The sequence below is a fragment of the Momordica charantia genome (genome assembly GCF_013281855.1).
Source record: "Momordica charantia cultivar OHB3-1 chromosome 4 unlocalized genomic scaffold, Mcharantia_2.0 BLBB01000004.1, whole genome shotgun sequence".
NCBI lineage: Eukaryota > Viridiplantae > Streptophyta > Magnoliopsida > Cucurbitales > Cucurbitaceae > Momordica > Momordica charantia.
This window is the reverse complement of record NW_028275162.1, coordinates 17,143,432-17,158,729: the sequence shown is the minus strand read 5'-3', so window position 1 is coordinate 17,158,729 and position 15,298 is coordinate 17,143,432. Positions and strand designations below refer to the sequence as shown.

The window sequence follows — 15,298 nt, the reverse complement described above, 5'->3', positions numbered from 1 at the left end:
ATATCTAAGTCCTCAATAATACTTTCAAACTCTCCTACTTTTAACTACAACACTCATAATCGACAATAATGACCACACCCTTGCATCCTCGTCTCACTTTGAAAACAAATTTTAGATATTTCTATTTTCAAAATATCCTTAGGTTGATGACAAAATGAACCTAATCTTTTGTTTTGATTCTTTTAGGATTCAACATTGACCATTTATACTGAATTGGAGGTTTTTTAAAGAGTATTATCATCGAGAATGAATAAGGATTGGATTAAGGTTAGGGATAGATTCTCGCCCGAGTATGTTCAAGGAGTAAAACATTTCATAGAATTGGCAAAACTTCACGTCAACAATACGGGAAAAACAAGATGCCCATGTAGATATTGTATGAATGTAAAGTGGTTTTCAATTGATAGAGTAGAAAGACATTTGTTTATAAATGGAATATCACATTCATATACTCAATGGATATACCATCGAGAGGAACTAATCCCTTCAAGTTGTTATACAAGACGTGAAACTACTTCGCACAATGAATTAAGTAGAGAACACAATGTTATTTATAATGAGGATGGTGATATGTCTGGACTTCTCAATGATTTATAGTGCCCCATGGTAGAAAAAAATGTAGAAGGTGAACAATTTTGTTTTGAGACGTCCCCAAACGAACATGGAAATGACACGTCTAACAATTTCGAGCAGTTGTTCAATGAAGCGCGTAGTCAATTGTACCCAACTTGTACAAAATTTTCATCATTTAATTTTTTAGTAAAGCTGATGCATATCAAGATCATTAACAATTGGAGTAATAAATTGTTGATATGTTACTTGAATTATTAAATGAAACATTTACGATAGATGCATCTATACCTAATACATCATACGAGGCTAAAAGGAGACTGCGTGATTTACGACTTTCATATGAGTCCATACGAGTCCATACATGCCTGTAAGTATGACGGTATATTATTCAAGAAAAAATATTCTGAATGTCAAAGTTGTCCAAAATGTGGTGAATCTCATTATAAAAACAGTGATGGAAAAGCTTCATAAGTCCCCAAAAAAGTGTTACGACATTTTCCATTAATACCAAGATTGAAACAGTTCTTTTCTTCAAAACATTTCGTTTCTGAAATGAGGTGACATAAAGAAAAAAGAGTTGAGACAGAGGGTATCTTACGACATCCAGCTGACGCTTTGGGGTAGAAGCATCTAGATAGCACATTTCCTCGATTTGCTTTAGACCCACGAAATGTCCGTTTGGGACTAGCTTCATATGGATTTAATCCGTTTGGGAATACGAACAATTCGTATAGCATGTGGCCAGTGGTACTTGTTCCATACAATTTGCCTCCTTGTAAGTACATGAAGGAAAGTAATTTATTAATGTCATTGCTTATTCCTGGGTCAAAGTCACCTGGAAAGTATATCGACGTTTACTTACAGTCATTAATTGAAGAGTTTAATTGATACTAGATTATCGCAAGATGGAGGCTTAAAACATGCATCAGTGTGATGGAAGAGGAGACGTGATTGATATATCCTTGGCAAAATTTAATTGCATTCAAAGTTGATCTGATTGCATACATTCAATTATGAGATGGAGATGTCATTGAATTGCATTCAATGACTTTCTTCCATATATTCCATTGTGGGTTGCTGCTACAGATGACAATCATTCAAACATAATGCAACGTATTGGAGTAATTTGAGTCGTTAAACTGAAGGCATGACAGACGGCGAGAGCTTGGAGGTGTGTGGAGCGGTAGACTGTTCGTTTACGATTACAACTATAGTATATAAATATAGTTCTGAACACTTTTTAACAAATTTTTTAATTAAAATTCAATGTCTAAATTTGATACCAAACACATATTTGAAAACATAAAAAAAAAATGAAATACAACTTTATTTTTCATTGAATTTCTTGTTTTTATATTTCTATTTTCAGAACACCAACCAAACACATTCCTGATTATACTTAATTCTTTATTAATTAAGTGTCCATGCATAGTACAACTACAACCGCCAATAGACGATGCTACTAATTGTGATTAACAATCAGTACCAATGAATTAATTAGGGGTGCAAGCGGGTTGATTTGGCTTGATTATGGAGCAAAAATCGAAGCCAAACGATTAGAAATTACAAAATAACAGGAATTAGATCCAAAGTGCTAGAAATTGAAAGTCGAACCGCACCTAATTGATAAACCGTTGGTTTATTGGTTTGGTCCAGCGGGTAACCGATTAGCGCGATTCAAGCTAGCTTTTGCTGGTTTTTTGTCAGTTTATCTGTTTTCCTTCGGTTTGGGGTGATTTTCTATCGATTCAGGTCGGCTATATGAATTTCTAATTTTTCTTTTTCTTTTGTCCCTCAATTTTTATAATTATATTATGGTAATTGAACTTTTTTACCATCCTACTCTTATTCCTTACTTCTCTTTCGCAATTTTCAGTCAACAATGTTTATTTTTTAAAAATAAAATATTTAATTATGAATTCATCCAATCCAATAAACCATTTGTTGATTTTCTCAAAATTATTGGGGGAGACCTTAGGTATATCTTTAAAAGAACAATTATCCAATAATAATATAATAATACATTTATAACAAAATCAAAGGTCAATAAGTCAATTAATAAGTCTAGGTCCATAACAAAATCTAAAAGTTACAATAATATCATAAATCTAAGCAACAATAGTTTTGGTACGCCAAATCGAGTATAACTCAAATGGTTAAGGCACCTATTCATGACCTTAGTTCGAACCTCTACCCCAACCTAAACAACCGTAGTTAATTTCCAAAATAAATTATAAGTTTAAGTCATATGCAAATATTTAACAGTAATATTCAAAATTCAAGAAGCATTTTGTTTCTCCTTGTTAGACTTGTCCATGTTATTGTTTGTTGCTTCCTAATCTTTCACTTTTTGAAATCTACAACACCGATAGCATTTGAGCATAGTCAATTTTGCTCACAAATAACTGCCTCAACGGTAGATAGAGCAATGTGGAGCTAGCGAAAAAAATCTATTACTCTCCTACTAGTATTAAATGTAGACTTAAAAGTGGCATTAAACATTGAAATTGCTAAAATATCTAGATACAACCTTGCTAAGAACCCAAGAGTTGACTTTCCATCAATCTAACATGTGGGAAATTGAGGTTTTTGACCCCACCAATAGTTCAAATTGGATAAATGAACCCCTTTTAAAAAAACCTAATTTTTGACTCCACCTCTACTTAATTTTGAACCCACCTTTAGTGAAAAGACGAATATACCCTTAATTAACTTCCCCAATAACTTCCACCCAACCATTTCACCAAACTTTTAACCTCATATTTTACTTATGCTTTGAATTTGAAACAGTCCAAAATTTTCACACCATCCAAACTCCTCACAGATCACGTTTTTTAAAATCCGAGAAAGAAACATTGCCACGTGTTTGATCATTGTCCCCACACTATCTAAAATCGTTGTCCCACATTTTCACATTTGAAGAGTTAGAGGTACGTTAACATTAAAATTTCTGAAATGATTTGAAATATTTTTCATTCATACATTTTCATTTGGCTTCTTGAAAAAAAGAAAAAAATGCAGTCGGTATCCCAGATCAAGTATTTTTCTGAGATTGAAGCTTCGAGATCCGGGATTGAATGTTCAATCCCGGACAAATCCAAGTTCAATCCCGGATCGAAAGATGGTTAGGGAGTGAACCGGGATACATCCCGGACCAATCTCGAAGCACTGTGGTCCGGGATATGTCTCGGACCAAGACTGGTCCGGGATATGTCTCGGACCAAGACTGGTCCGAGACGGTCCAGGATGACATGTATTTTGTTTTTTTTTTACCACCTTTTTTTGGACGATATTCTTAGCTCACTTGATTTTATCAATTTGCAGGATGCCTCGTGTTTTCATAACATTTGGTGGAGAATTGAACGATAGTGAAAAAATTATGTTGGTGGTCGCACTATAGGATTGATAGTGGATAGTACAACCATGTACAGAGAATTTCTAGGTCACGTGTATAGATTGAGTAATATAAATCTCATTCAGTTCGATATTATAATTAGACGCGTATATCATTTTAAAACTAAAGTTTGTGTAATGGAGATAACTGATGACAATGACCTGAATTTTTTTTTAACTGGTGAGGATGTATCTGAATTGCCTATATACATATCTACTATGCCAAAGTAGGTACATGAGAATGAAACGTACATGCCTTCTTTCTCATATCATGTAGGCCAAAACGTGTCCTCGAGTTGTATGCCCACAGCTTGTATTCCCCATTTTAGAGACCCACAGATTCGATACATTCATTTCCTTCCTCATCATCGAACCCCTTTTCTTCCAAACAACCACACCCGTATTACGGGCATTTAGGTCATGATATAGCGCGTTTAACACCATTGGAATCAGATGTTGTTCCATGTAACCTAGGAGATGACAGGGTATGTGATTGGAATGTGCCGGGATTATGGAATGATAATCAAGATGAAAGTGATGAATCATATGACCCGTTGGGAAAGTCAGAAGAAGGAGACTATGAAGTAGAATTTGTGAATGATGACTATGACGATGCACTTGATGAAGAGTCTGAGCCCGATGTGGAACAGGTACAAGCTGAGATTCGTAGGGACGAAGCAGCGGTCCGACAAATAGGGTGTGATGGTCTCACTGGACAGCCTAATGATGAGAAGTTGCAACTCATAGTACAGTCTTCTGGAACAAATGATGTTAAGGAGGGCGAAGTATTTGATAATGCATTTAGTTGCAATGCGGCTGAATTTTCAGTTTCAAGTAAAAAAGTCGACACCGGAACTATATATACTACGCTGCGTTGATACTAGTTGCACCTGGAGACTTCGAGCTACAAAGCTGAGGGACTGCAATCTGTTCAAGATAAAAAAAATATTATAACATCCATACATGCAACGGTGGAGTTTTGAAACAGGATCATAGGCAAGCTAAGAGTTGGGTGGTCGAACATCTTGTCCAAGCGAAGTTTACAGACGTCTCTCGCACGTATAGACCGAAGGACATAATACAAGACATGAGGAAGGAGTATGATGTGAATTTAAGTTATGACAAAGTTTGGCGGTCCAATGAAGAAGCACTTCGACTTATTAGAGGGGATCCAACATCGTCATACGGTCTACTACCAGCTTATGGTGAAGCATTAAAAATCATGAACCCAAGTACTATTTTCGAATTTGAACTCAAAGATGGAAAATATTTCAAATATGTTTTTATGGCTTTGGGTCAATTGATTAGAGGGTTTCTGGCTTGTATTCGACCAGTGTTGGTTGTCGACGGCGCGCACCTAAAAGGGAAGTTCAGGGGGGTATTGTTAACAGCTTTTGGTTCGAATGCGAATAACCAGATTTACCCAGTTGCATTTGCTATTGTCGACGGTGAGACTGTAGCATCATGGGTATGGTTTATGACTCAATTAAAAGGTGCGCTCGGCGTAGTGAACAATTTGGTTTTCGTTTCCGATAGACATCAAACCATTTGTAAGGCAATTGACAAGATATTTCCCACTAAATTTCATTGCTTTTGTATACAACATATTAAGACGAACTTGTTAGCAAAATTTAAAGTCGATGCGAAGACACTCGAGGAACTATTTCTAAAAGCTGCGAAAGGCATTCCAACCTCATCCGGGATTGATATCGATCTGGGACAAACATCTGAGATGGAACTCAAAACGTCATTTCGATCCCGGCTTCGATCCCGAACTCTGTCCTGAACCAAATTCATCCGGGATTGAATATGGGATTGAATCCGAGATTCATTTTTCCCCAAATTTCTCAGTCCTATAAGCACAACATGAAAATGACCCTAGATCTACATGGTTGCTTCAGATAGCACCGATAATGATATCAGAACAACAAATGTTTCTAAAAATTTTGTTATAATCTACCCGACCACTAACCTTGCGATTGATGACTTCGTAGTGCGAAACAATGGAAGAGAAAGTCTTGGAAGCGTAAGGTCCGGGATGGATGACTCGTCCAACGTCCGAGATAACGTTCAATCCGGGATGGGGTTTAGGGTTTTAGGACAAAGGAAACGTCCGAGATCGGGTGGAAATTTTTGTTGGGCCAGGAAACGTCCGAGATGGGGTTTAGGGTTTTACTTGAAGGGAGTTCCCTTCATTTTTAAACATGAGGGTACTATAGTAAATTAGCTTGGGGAGAGGTTAAAATTAAAGGGAGTTGGGGTCAAAAATTAGGTTTTTTTAAAAAGGGTTCATTTATCCAATTTGAACAATTGGTGGGGTCAAAAACCTCAATTTCCCTTAACATGTCAACATTATCATCTCATTTTGTACACTCTCCAATAAGTAGATATTCCACCCCTTTTTCCACAGTCATATCATCTTCATCATCTTCAATATTAGTGTTAACTTGTCTGATTGCCCTCGATCGATTGTCTGATTGCCCTCGATCGATGGACATGTAGACCAACCAAATTTCGACATCAACACTTAGTATGTAATACATCAAGGTAAATCAGTATTTTAATGATATACCAATGGTATATCTGATCTGATATGTAAATGATATACCTAATTTTATATACCACCGCTATATCAATACGAGAAAGTAGAATTAGAATAACTAAAAATACAAAAATCAGATTTAAAATATTTTTGCTATATTTACAAATTTCAAAATTGGTTGATATATTGGTAACCATGACAATATTTTAGCTATCCATTACAAATTCCAAAAATTATAAGATTTGTAGTTCTGATTAAATGATAATAAACTTTTACTCTTTATGAGAGAACATGGGATCAATTATTAACATTCTCATTCAACATGTGATCTTATTCTAATTACATAAATTTGGTGAAGATTAATCTACTAAAACTACAAAGTAATTAGCTAAAGTTCAAAAGAATAAGAATAAAAAAGAAACTGAGGAGAATATGATGTTCAATTCATTGTTTCTGTCCTGCTTCTGTATGGATACGATTCCTCAGCTCTTCAAAAGCCTTCATGCTTTCTACATCAAAGCCTCCTGCAAACTAAGGACATTTTTTCCCCAAAATTTTGAGTTTGTGTAATTTTGATCAGCATTAATTTTCGTGTTCATAATAATTAAGTGGACCAAGACTACTATAATCATTGATTGATTATGAATTAAAAGTCTGAGACATTATGATAGTTAATAATTAGCAATTCATATGATTGTAAGTACAAGAGTCACACATCTCATTTCTGAGAAAGTCTGCATTTGGGTGCAAAAAGAGAAGAATTGTGTCGGTTCAAATTAAACTTATTCACTAATAAATTCTTGGTTTAAATATTATTTTTGTCTCACTTTTAAAAACATTATGTCCCCGTATTTTCAACATTTGTTCATATTAGTTTTTGTATCTTCGAAACGTCAATTTTGGTCCATGTACTTCTAGAAAGTGACTCTTTTATTTCTTTCATCTTAACTTTTTATCTCATTTCTTATGATCATAATTTTAATACAACACTTCACTCACTAAGTTTATTAAAATGTAGTCAATAAATGTGTATTAAAAGATTTCTATTGTGTTCAAATTTTGCAAGTAGAGACCAAATTGGACACTTTTTAAGAGTATATGAACCAAAACGTACGGTGAAAGTACAAAGACTAAAATGAACAAAAGTCAAAAGTATAAGGACTAAAATAAACGTTTTAAAAGTACGAGGACTAAAATGAACGTTTTAAAAGTATAGGAACCAAAATAAACTAAAGCCAAAACTAGAAAAAAATTAAAACATTTAAAGTTCAAAAAATAAAGACGACAAAAGTACTTTTTTTTTCATTTTAAAATTTCACTGAAGTTTTGATAACATTTTTGAAAGTATATTACAAAGGAAAGGAGTAAAAATTACTATTTTTCAAAAAAAAAAAAAACGAAAAACGAAATAATTATCAAACTCACCCTGTATAAGTAAAAAAGTAAAAGTAAAAAGTAAAAGTTACCTGGTGAACACGAGAAGCAAAACGCACTCCTTGCAGCAGCAAAAATTCTCTGTTTGGTTCTTTGTGAGGTCCACTCAGTGCATTAACTTCATTTAGTATGCGTTTCATGTACTTCCTTGCCAATTCTACACTTAAAACTTTCATCTGCAGTTTCAAATTAATGTGCACAAATATTACATCCAAAGCTATACAATATATAAAAAGCCATACTAAAAATAATAATAATAAATAAGTGAATTCATTATATGCCTCTCTACAAACACATAAAACTTATGCCTTTTGATGCATTGTCATAAAAAAATTTTCCTTCACAGACCTTGCCAACAACTCCAGAATCCAACAACCAATCAACTGGAATTCCAAGTTCCTCGTATTGCGAAATCGCCATCTCCCTATTACGTAAGACTGCATGGACACTCTGCTCCATCCTATCAATCAACTCGAATCAAACGACGGTTACAATCTAACCGAAACTAAGAAACTTTCTACTCGATATCGAAACCGATGATTATAGGTACTTAACTCCTTCCAAAGGAGAATAGATTATATCAGAGAAACATGGCATACTTATGTAGCAAGGAGTGCATTGTCTTCAAAGCAACTTCACGTGTGAGTTTGGGGCTGTCAACAAAAGAAGAGACTTCCTCTCCTAGTTTCATCAGGTTCTGATATTCCAACGCTGCTTCTCTCAATGCATCTGATTTGCCCTCGGGCCAATCGAAGTGCTCGAGAATCATCACTCTTTCATCAACCTTATCAATGGAAAAAAAAAAGATGTGTGGTTACCATATATTTAATCTTTTATATATATTCTTAATACTCCTCGCTTGTGTGCATGGATACTAGTTTTATTTATGAAGCCTCGACACATTAAACTCAAAAGGGGTTAGGAGAAAAAAGAAGTTAATTCAATAGCATACCAAGGAAGATGTTTTTTGGTCGAGCCAGATTACGAATGAGACGACATCTTCCATGTTGGTGAAAGAAACTGCTTTTACATCCATTGTCAATGGCATAACCAAATCTCCTTCAGTCTCCATATCAGCTTTCACCTAATTTAGCACATACAACTCTTACAATCTTAAATCCAAGATGAGTTATGAAAAAGAAAAGACAAAAGGAAATGAATATATGTTCTTAATCTTCCCAATCTAGCAACAAATGCATTCAAATAAGTAGAAGAGAATGAAGATGGTGCATCATTTTTTACCTCAGCTTTCATCAATTTTTGATCGAATCGAACAAACTCGGGTTCCCAGTAACAGGAATTTTTTACCCTTTCTTTCTCAGCTTTTTCCTTGATCTGCTTCTCTCTCCCTCTCCCTATATTCAACTTATGATGCTCTTTATAAGCTGAATATTTCTGTTTTACACTTTCCTCGGCTGATTGAGACATCGGTTGGAATGATGTGGCAACTGAATTGACAGAGTTTCTTGAAGAAACTTGGAATTTTACTTCTGAGGGAGTTGTTAAAGTTTCAGTACTATGAGCCACCGCTGCTTCTAAAGGATCCTTCCATCTGAAACTACTGGTTCTGCTTCTTGAACTACCACTTGAAGTATTGTCAAAATCTTCAATCCCAGAAGAGAATGTTGGATGGGAAAAGTTGCTTTCATGATCTGTTTCCAATTGTCCAAATCCCAATCCTGCATACTCTAACATGAGTTGTTTTGCCTTCTCTTTCGACTTTGGACTTAAACTCTTACTCAGATCAAGAGCAGATTCGCCTCCCAATGTCTCGTTGTCTCGAAGCTCATACCTCAAGCAAGCATTCACCCAACGAAGGTACACTAACTCTTCAACTTCACTAAACCTATTCATCTGAAGCCCTTCGAGTTGCTTAGTCAGTTCCTCATTTGCCCGCCTTAACTTTCGGCCCTCCTCTCTTTCCTCAGTGATGATTTCACTCTGTAAGCAGCATATGGACAAAGTTAGAAAATTAGTCCTTCAAGAACAAGTACATCATGCCATCCAAAGCTCCCCGTTGAAGAAAAAGTTATTAAGAAGTGTGAAATGTATTGTTGAATTGTCACATTCTAAACTCAAAATGAGCTCTTTAAGCTGCCACTAACCTCTGTCAATGTAGTGAGAGTTGTGATTCTAGCCTCCATAACTTCTAGCTTAGAAGTTAGTTCCTCCTTTTCACGTTGAAGCTGTCGATTCTTCTGCTTAAGCTCCCCAAGTTCTAACTCGAATCCCTTCGCCGCTTTCAGTTTCCGATAAAGTTGAGCTTCTTTCTTGACGGCCTCTTCCTCTTTTGCCTGCAAAGTGGAAACTCGTCGTTTGAGTGATGATAAATGTTCTTTTGTTTGGTTTGCATCAAGCTGAAGCTGCCTCTGCAGCTCCTTGATCTTGCCCTTTGCCTCCTCTAGTTCCTTCTTCATAAATGCTCCCTTCACTATCTCCTCTTGAAGCTTCTTCCTCTCAGCCTGCAAAGAGCTGATTGTGATATTAAGCATACTCATGTCTTCATCCTTGGCCTCAAGCTCCTTTTGTAACTCCGTGCCATCGGATTTACCGTCCTTCAATCTGTCGTACATTAGCAATTCATCTTCAAGCTTTACTTTCCTCTCCTCCAATTCCATCACTAGTTTAAGCAATCTTTGCAACTCAATCTTATTGTTTTCCATGTGGGATTCAGGCACTTTGCCTTCTTCTTTCTTGTTGTAATCAAGCAACCGACTTTCAGAATCTCGTGGTAGAAGCTCTCTAAGTTCAGGATCAGAGGAACTACCACTAACTTGGCTAGCTGCACCATTTATTGAATTACCTTTCTGTTCTTCTACATCCAAGCCCTGCCATACAAAAGATTATAAAAGTGGTACAAAACCAAATGCATCAAAATAATTTCAAAGTTGATTCTCTCAAACTTGGTAAAAACAAAACACGAAAATTCTTCGGTATCTGCTCACATTCTTCTCTGTGCCTTCTCCATTTTCTGAGTCAAATAAAGAAAACAAAAATGAGACAGAAGTAAAAAAGTCATAAGCATGAGCCAATCAGCAAAATTGAGTGAGGACAAAACCTGAACAGTTGGTGGGCAAGGCTGATGAACTCCATGATCTGATTGTGAGCTGCTTAATTGCATAAGCTGCAATTGAAACAGCAACCAGGACACCCAATTTGGTCATGATCATCTGCAGTGCCAAAACCATAAACTTCAAAAACCATCTTAAATCAAATGCAAAATCATATCTATATCTACTGGCTCTTAATCCTCTTATATTAGCGGACTTGTAGTTAAATTTATTGAAAGCATCATAACAATCATAATCTCCAGAACAAGCTCTCAAGGCACAATCAAATTTAGTTCAACATCATATTGTGCTAATGTTACAGAGATGCAAGACATAGTAACCTTAACTAGAAAACTTGGAAGTCGACAGAAAGAACAAAAGTAAGAATTGAGGCTTCGACAAACTAGGTTCTGTTATGGTCGTGTCTTTGTCTTCTTCTTCTCTTTTTGGAAATGAATAATAATTTCATTACATTCTGCTTGCTGGGTTTTTTGTCTACCACTGACATGAGTTTTTCCAATTGCTGACGATTCAACGCTGTCATCTCTGTTAGTTTCTCCTTGTGATTATGAATTTGCCAAGTGTTTGTTCTTCATATGTTAATTTATTGAATATTAAGACCTGCCATAAATAAAAGTTAAAATATGTTGAAAAGAAGGCATTTTGAGACATAAAATATGAACTTATGATATGAAGTGAATATTCTTGCCGAAAAATATCAATTTGAGTATAACTCGACTATTAAAGATAATTACTTTTCTATCAAGGAAGAATATTTAAATCCGAAATAATATTCTTATTCAATTATTTAAAAATGTGCCTACTTACAATACTTCAATGCATTGGGAGAGACAAACGAGAGTGAGAATAAAAAGAGAGAGTTTTGCCCGTTGGAGAAACAAGTAAAATAGTAAATGAAAAAAAAAAGAATTTCTTTATTTTACTTTTTCTTTGTGAAATATAAATATATTTTTTTGTTTAGTTGAGATAAACCAACACAAATATTAAATATATATATTAACTTTTCGCACCTAAAATTATAAACTTGTGTCAATTTCTTATATGGGCTTTCAAACTTTTGAAACTTGAGAATTTCCAAGAATTTGATTTACTTGGGCTTTTTCAATTAGGAGTTTCTAATTAGGAGAGGGAATAAGAACCAACTAAATGTGGACTATACATGCATGTTAAATATTAGGGTAAAATTTAATCATTTAATATATTCGAGTATGAACTTAAAAATTTGATGACATTACGTAAGGATTAATTCTTATAGTTTGATTAAATTTCACTAATACTCTTTGCTATAAGCAAAAAGAAATAATTACTTTGGATGGAAATTTAACCTATACTTGTTGACTTCTTTTAAATATGTTATACCTAGTAAGGGATGAAGACTATAATTAAATCCTAAGAAGAAAATGAAGTGAAATGAAATCTGTGATCTAGAACTTCAATCAATAATGATAACAATAAAAATAAATACATTTTAACATGTGGCGAAGTTAGATTGGATGTCAATTGTCATTGCATGTTGGCCTCCCAATAGCCACGAAGTGAATGTAAAAAAGTTAGTGGGGCTGATAAAATTTAATGGTGTTCAACTGCTCTCTTAATGAAGAGGTGGAGACGTGTAGCTAAGAATAAAGCAAAAAAACAAGCCAAGTTTTTAGGTTTTTGCTGAATTTGGTGTGGCTTCCAATCAAACCTACTAGTCATTTTGCCATTTATTTGGCCTTGTTTTGATCTTGTGGCTGTGTCTTGTACGATGTGTGTTCTTTTGTGTCACTAGAATGCCATAAATTTTGTCTACTTTTGATAACTTAAAAATACTAAATATATTATTTTTAGTCGCATACAGTGGTGGATACAAAATTTTATGTTGGGGCTTAAATTTTTAAAAAGGTAATTTGTATAAAGATAATTTTAGTGATTAGAATGCCTTAAATTTGCGTACACAACATTAATTGGTTTATATGTTTTCATAGTAAGTTGCGTGAATAACAAGTCTTGTCTTGTAATTTTTAAATTTCTATCGAAAATCGTTCTTAAACTTTAAACAACTGTCAAATAGGTCTCTAATCTTTCCTAACCAAATCTTAACCAAAATTATAATACAAATCAAATATGCCCCCTCAAACAAATGTCTAATCACCCATTAGTTTGCGCCGCAAGGATACCAAACGATTAGCACTCAATGGTTTGGTAAAAATATCAACTGGTTACTGCAATTGGGAAATAAATTGAAGACGTAAGTCATTAGAGATAACAAGCTCCAGAACAAAATGAAGATCAATCTCCACGTAAGTCACTACAATGTAGCAGAAATTGCTGACTACAAGTGTACGGGTCAAGCTTTAACAAAATGCTAAGTTAATACCAATCAATATCGTCCCCTGAATTGGGTTTCTAGATCACTCAAGTACCACAGATACAATCGCTCAATTTTATTTAGAGAATCAAAATCAAATGGGAGAATATAATCAAAGCAAATAAGCATGCATTAACAAAGATAAAAACAATAGGGAGAAAGGTCATAGGGAATTGATTTCACCTATTGAATCTATGAACCAACTACTCAATTTACTCAAGATTGAACGAAGTATTAATTCTATAGGCCAAGAACTCCAAATCTCAACAGCCTCTCCCGAGCGCAAACTAATTCTCCTTACCAATTAAGAAACCAATATCCTTATCTAGTTTCCATAACAAGTAAAGGCTTTATTGATCAAGTCTTCTAATAACCTCTAAAGGACTTTTAGATCTCCCGATCTTAAAATCCCTTTAGTTATGCATCTCAATTCTAACTCAAAATCATCTCTCCCCAGTGTAAGATTTCAAGTCTAATATCAATCAATCTATGACAAGTAGATTAAAGGCATTAAGCATAAAGAAAAATAAATAAAACATTCATAATCATTCAATCAAAAGAATTAAACAACCAATCCATAAAGTTTAATGGCTATATCAATCCCTAAGATAAGAGGTTTACCTACTCAAATTCAATGTAAAACAATAAAATCTCAATGAGAGTTCCATAACAAAACTAGAAAAATCAAGGGAAAGGAGAAGAAACTATGTTCGGCATGTCAATCGTCCATCTCCGGAGTAACCTCCATGACCCCGAGCCTTGAAAATCACTTTTCTAACCTCTTTGATGGTCTCCTTGCCCTCCAAATTGGCCAAAAAGCCAAATTGCCAGAAAACTTCTTCCAAACTCCTCCCTCTCGATGGCTGCACAACCCTATTTTTATAAAAAGTTGTCGCGGCAGCCCCATGGCGCTACACTATTCACAAAACGTGAATTTAAACTTCAGAGCTCCACGATGCTCGAGGCCAGCGTCGTGGCGCTATTTTCTCGGGTTTTTGGCTTCAAATCTTGTTGTTATTCCATCTTGGTCACTTTGATTCCAATTTTTCTCTCATTTTGATCCAAATAAGTCTTGTTTCCTCTCGATACTTTATTCCTGAAAAGTACATCTTATGTGCTTAAATTTGTCATGAAGAAACGAAAACTAACAAATAATCTCAATATAAATCTCATGAAATGTAGCTCACAAAGCGTGCTATCATACAACCATGAAAGACAAGGTTCCGAGCAAGCTGTATAGAGGATTAGTTATCACAAAAAAGTGTGGAGGAGAAGTCAGGAAAACAAACAAATCTTTCAATACTTGTCAAAGCCAATACAACGACTCTGCAGCAATATTTGCTAAAGCCCGATACTCGGCCTCAATAGAGCTGGGAGAAACCATGGACTGCTTCTTAGCAACCTAAGATATCTGATTAGGATCCAGAATCACCACAAAACTAGTAGTTGAATGCCTATCACTCTGATTGCCAACCTAAACAGTGTCTGAAAAAGTAGTAAGCAATAAAACACCTGGATGAAAGTGCAATCCCAAAGACAATGAACCACAAAAATACCGAAAGATGCATTTAACACCAGTTAGTTGAAGATTGGTTGGAGCATGCATAAATTGAGAGATTTTATTGACAAAACAGAGACATTGGAGGAGTGTAAACGTTTAATAATGAATCGTACCAACTATACTTCGAAAAGTAGAAGCATCATGAGAACTGCATAGTGGTGAAGCAGCAAACAAATAAGTAGCAGAACATGGTGTAGAACAAATTTTAGCCTCAGGCAACCCAAACCAAAGAATAACATCACCAATATACTTTTCTTGAGAAATAAAAATACCAGTAGATTTTTTTATGCACTTCCATACCAAGAAAGTATGTAAAACTTTCCAAATCAGTCATATCAAAGTTGTGCATGAGTTGAGAAACAAGAGAATCAATA

At 35.0% G+C, this 15,298-nt stretch overlaps 2 protein-coding genes across 5 annotated transcripts; one reads left to right on the top strand and one right to left on the bottom strand.

The window, feature by feature from the left end:
- The first annotated feature begins 5,053 nt into the window (after window positions 1–5,053).
- Window positions 5,054–5,752, top strand: LOC111024259 (protein FAR-RED IMPAIRED RESPONSE 1-like). Its single transcript, XM_022301913.1, has one exon. It carries the CDS (start codon window positions 5,054–5,056, stop codon window positions 5,750–5,752), a length of 699 nt encoding a protein of 232 aa, XP_022157605.1.
- Window positions 5,753–6,800: 1,048 nt separating this feature from the next.
- On the bottom strand, window positions 6,801–11,547 carry LOC111024258 (protein CHUP1, chloroplastic). Of its 4 annotated transcripts, none has more exons than XM_022301910.2 (10): window positions 11,334–11,547; window positions 11,001–11,112; window positions 10,888–10,913; window positions 10,048–10,770; window positions 9,185–9,883; window positions 8,895–9,026; window positions 8,542–8,726; window positions 8,291–8,402; window positions 7,975–8,118; window positions 6,801–7,039 (listed from the first exon to the last, which is right to left on the bottom strand). In XM_022301910.2, the coding sequence occupies exons 2-10, from the start codon at window positions 11,110–11,112 to the stop codon at window positions 6,953–6,955; spliced, it is 2,220 nt and encodes a 739-aa protein (XP_022157602.2). In that variant the 5' UTR covers window positions 11,334–11,547; the 3' UTR covers window positions 6,801–6,952. The 4 variants fall into 4 exon arrangements, with proteins under 4 accessions (XP_022157602.2, XP_022157604.2, XP_087979548.1 ...); XM_022301912.2 differs by having other exon boundaries at window positions 11,340–11,547; XM_088123422.1 differs by having other exon boundaries at window positions 11,397–11,541.
- Window positions 11,548–15,298: the final 3,751 nt, after the last annotated feature.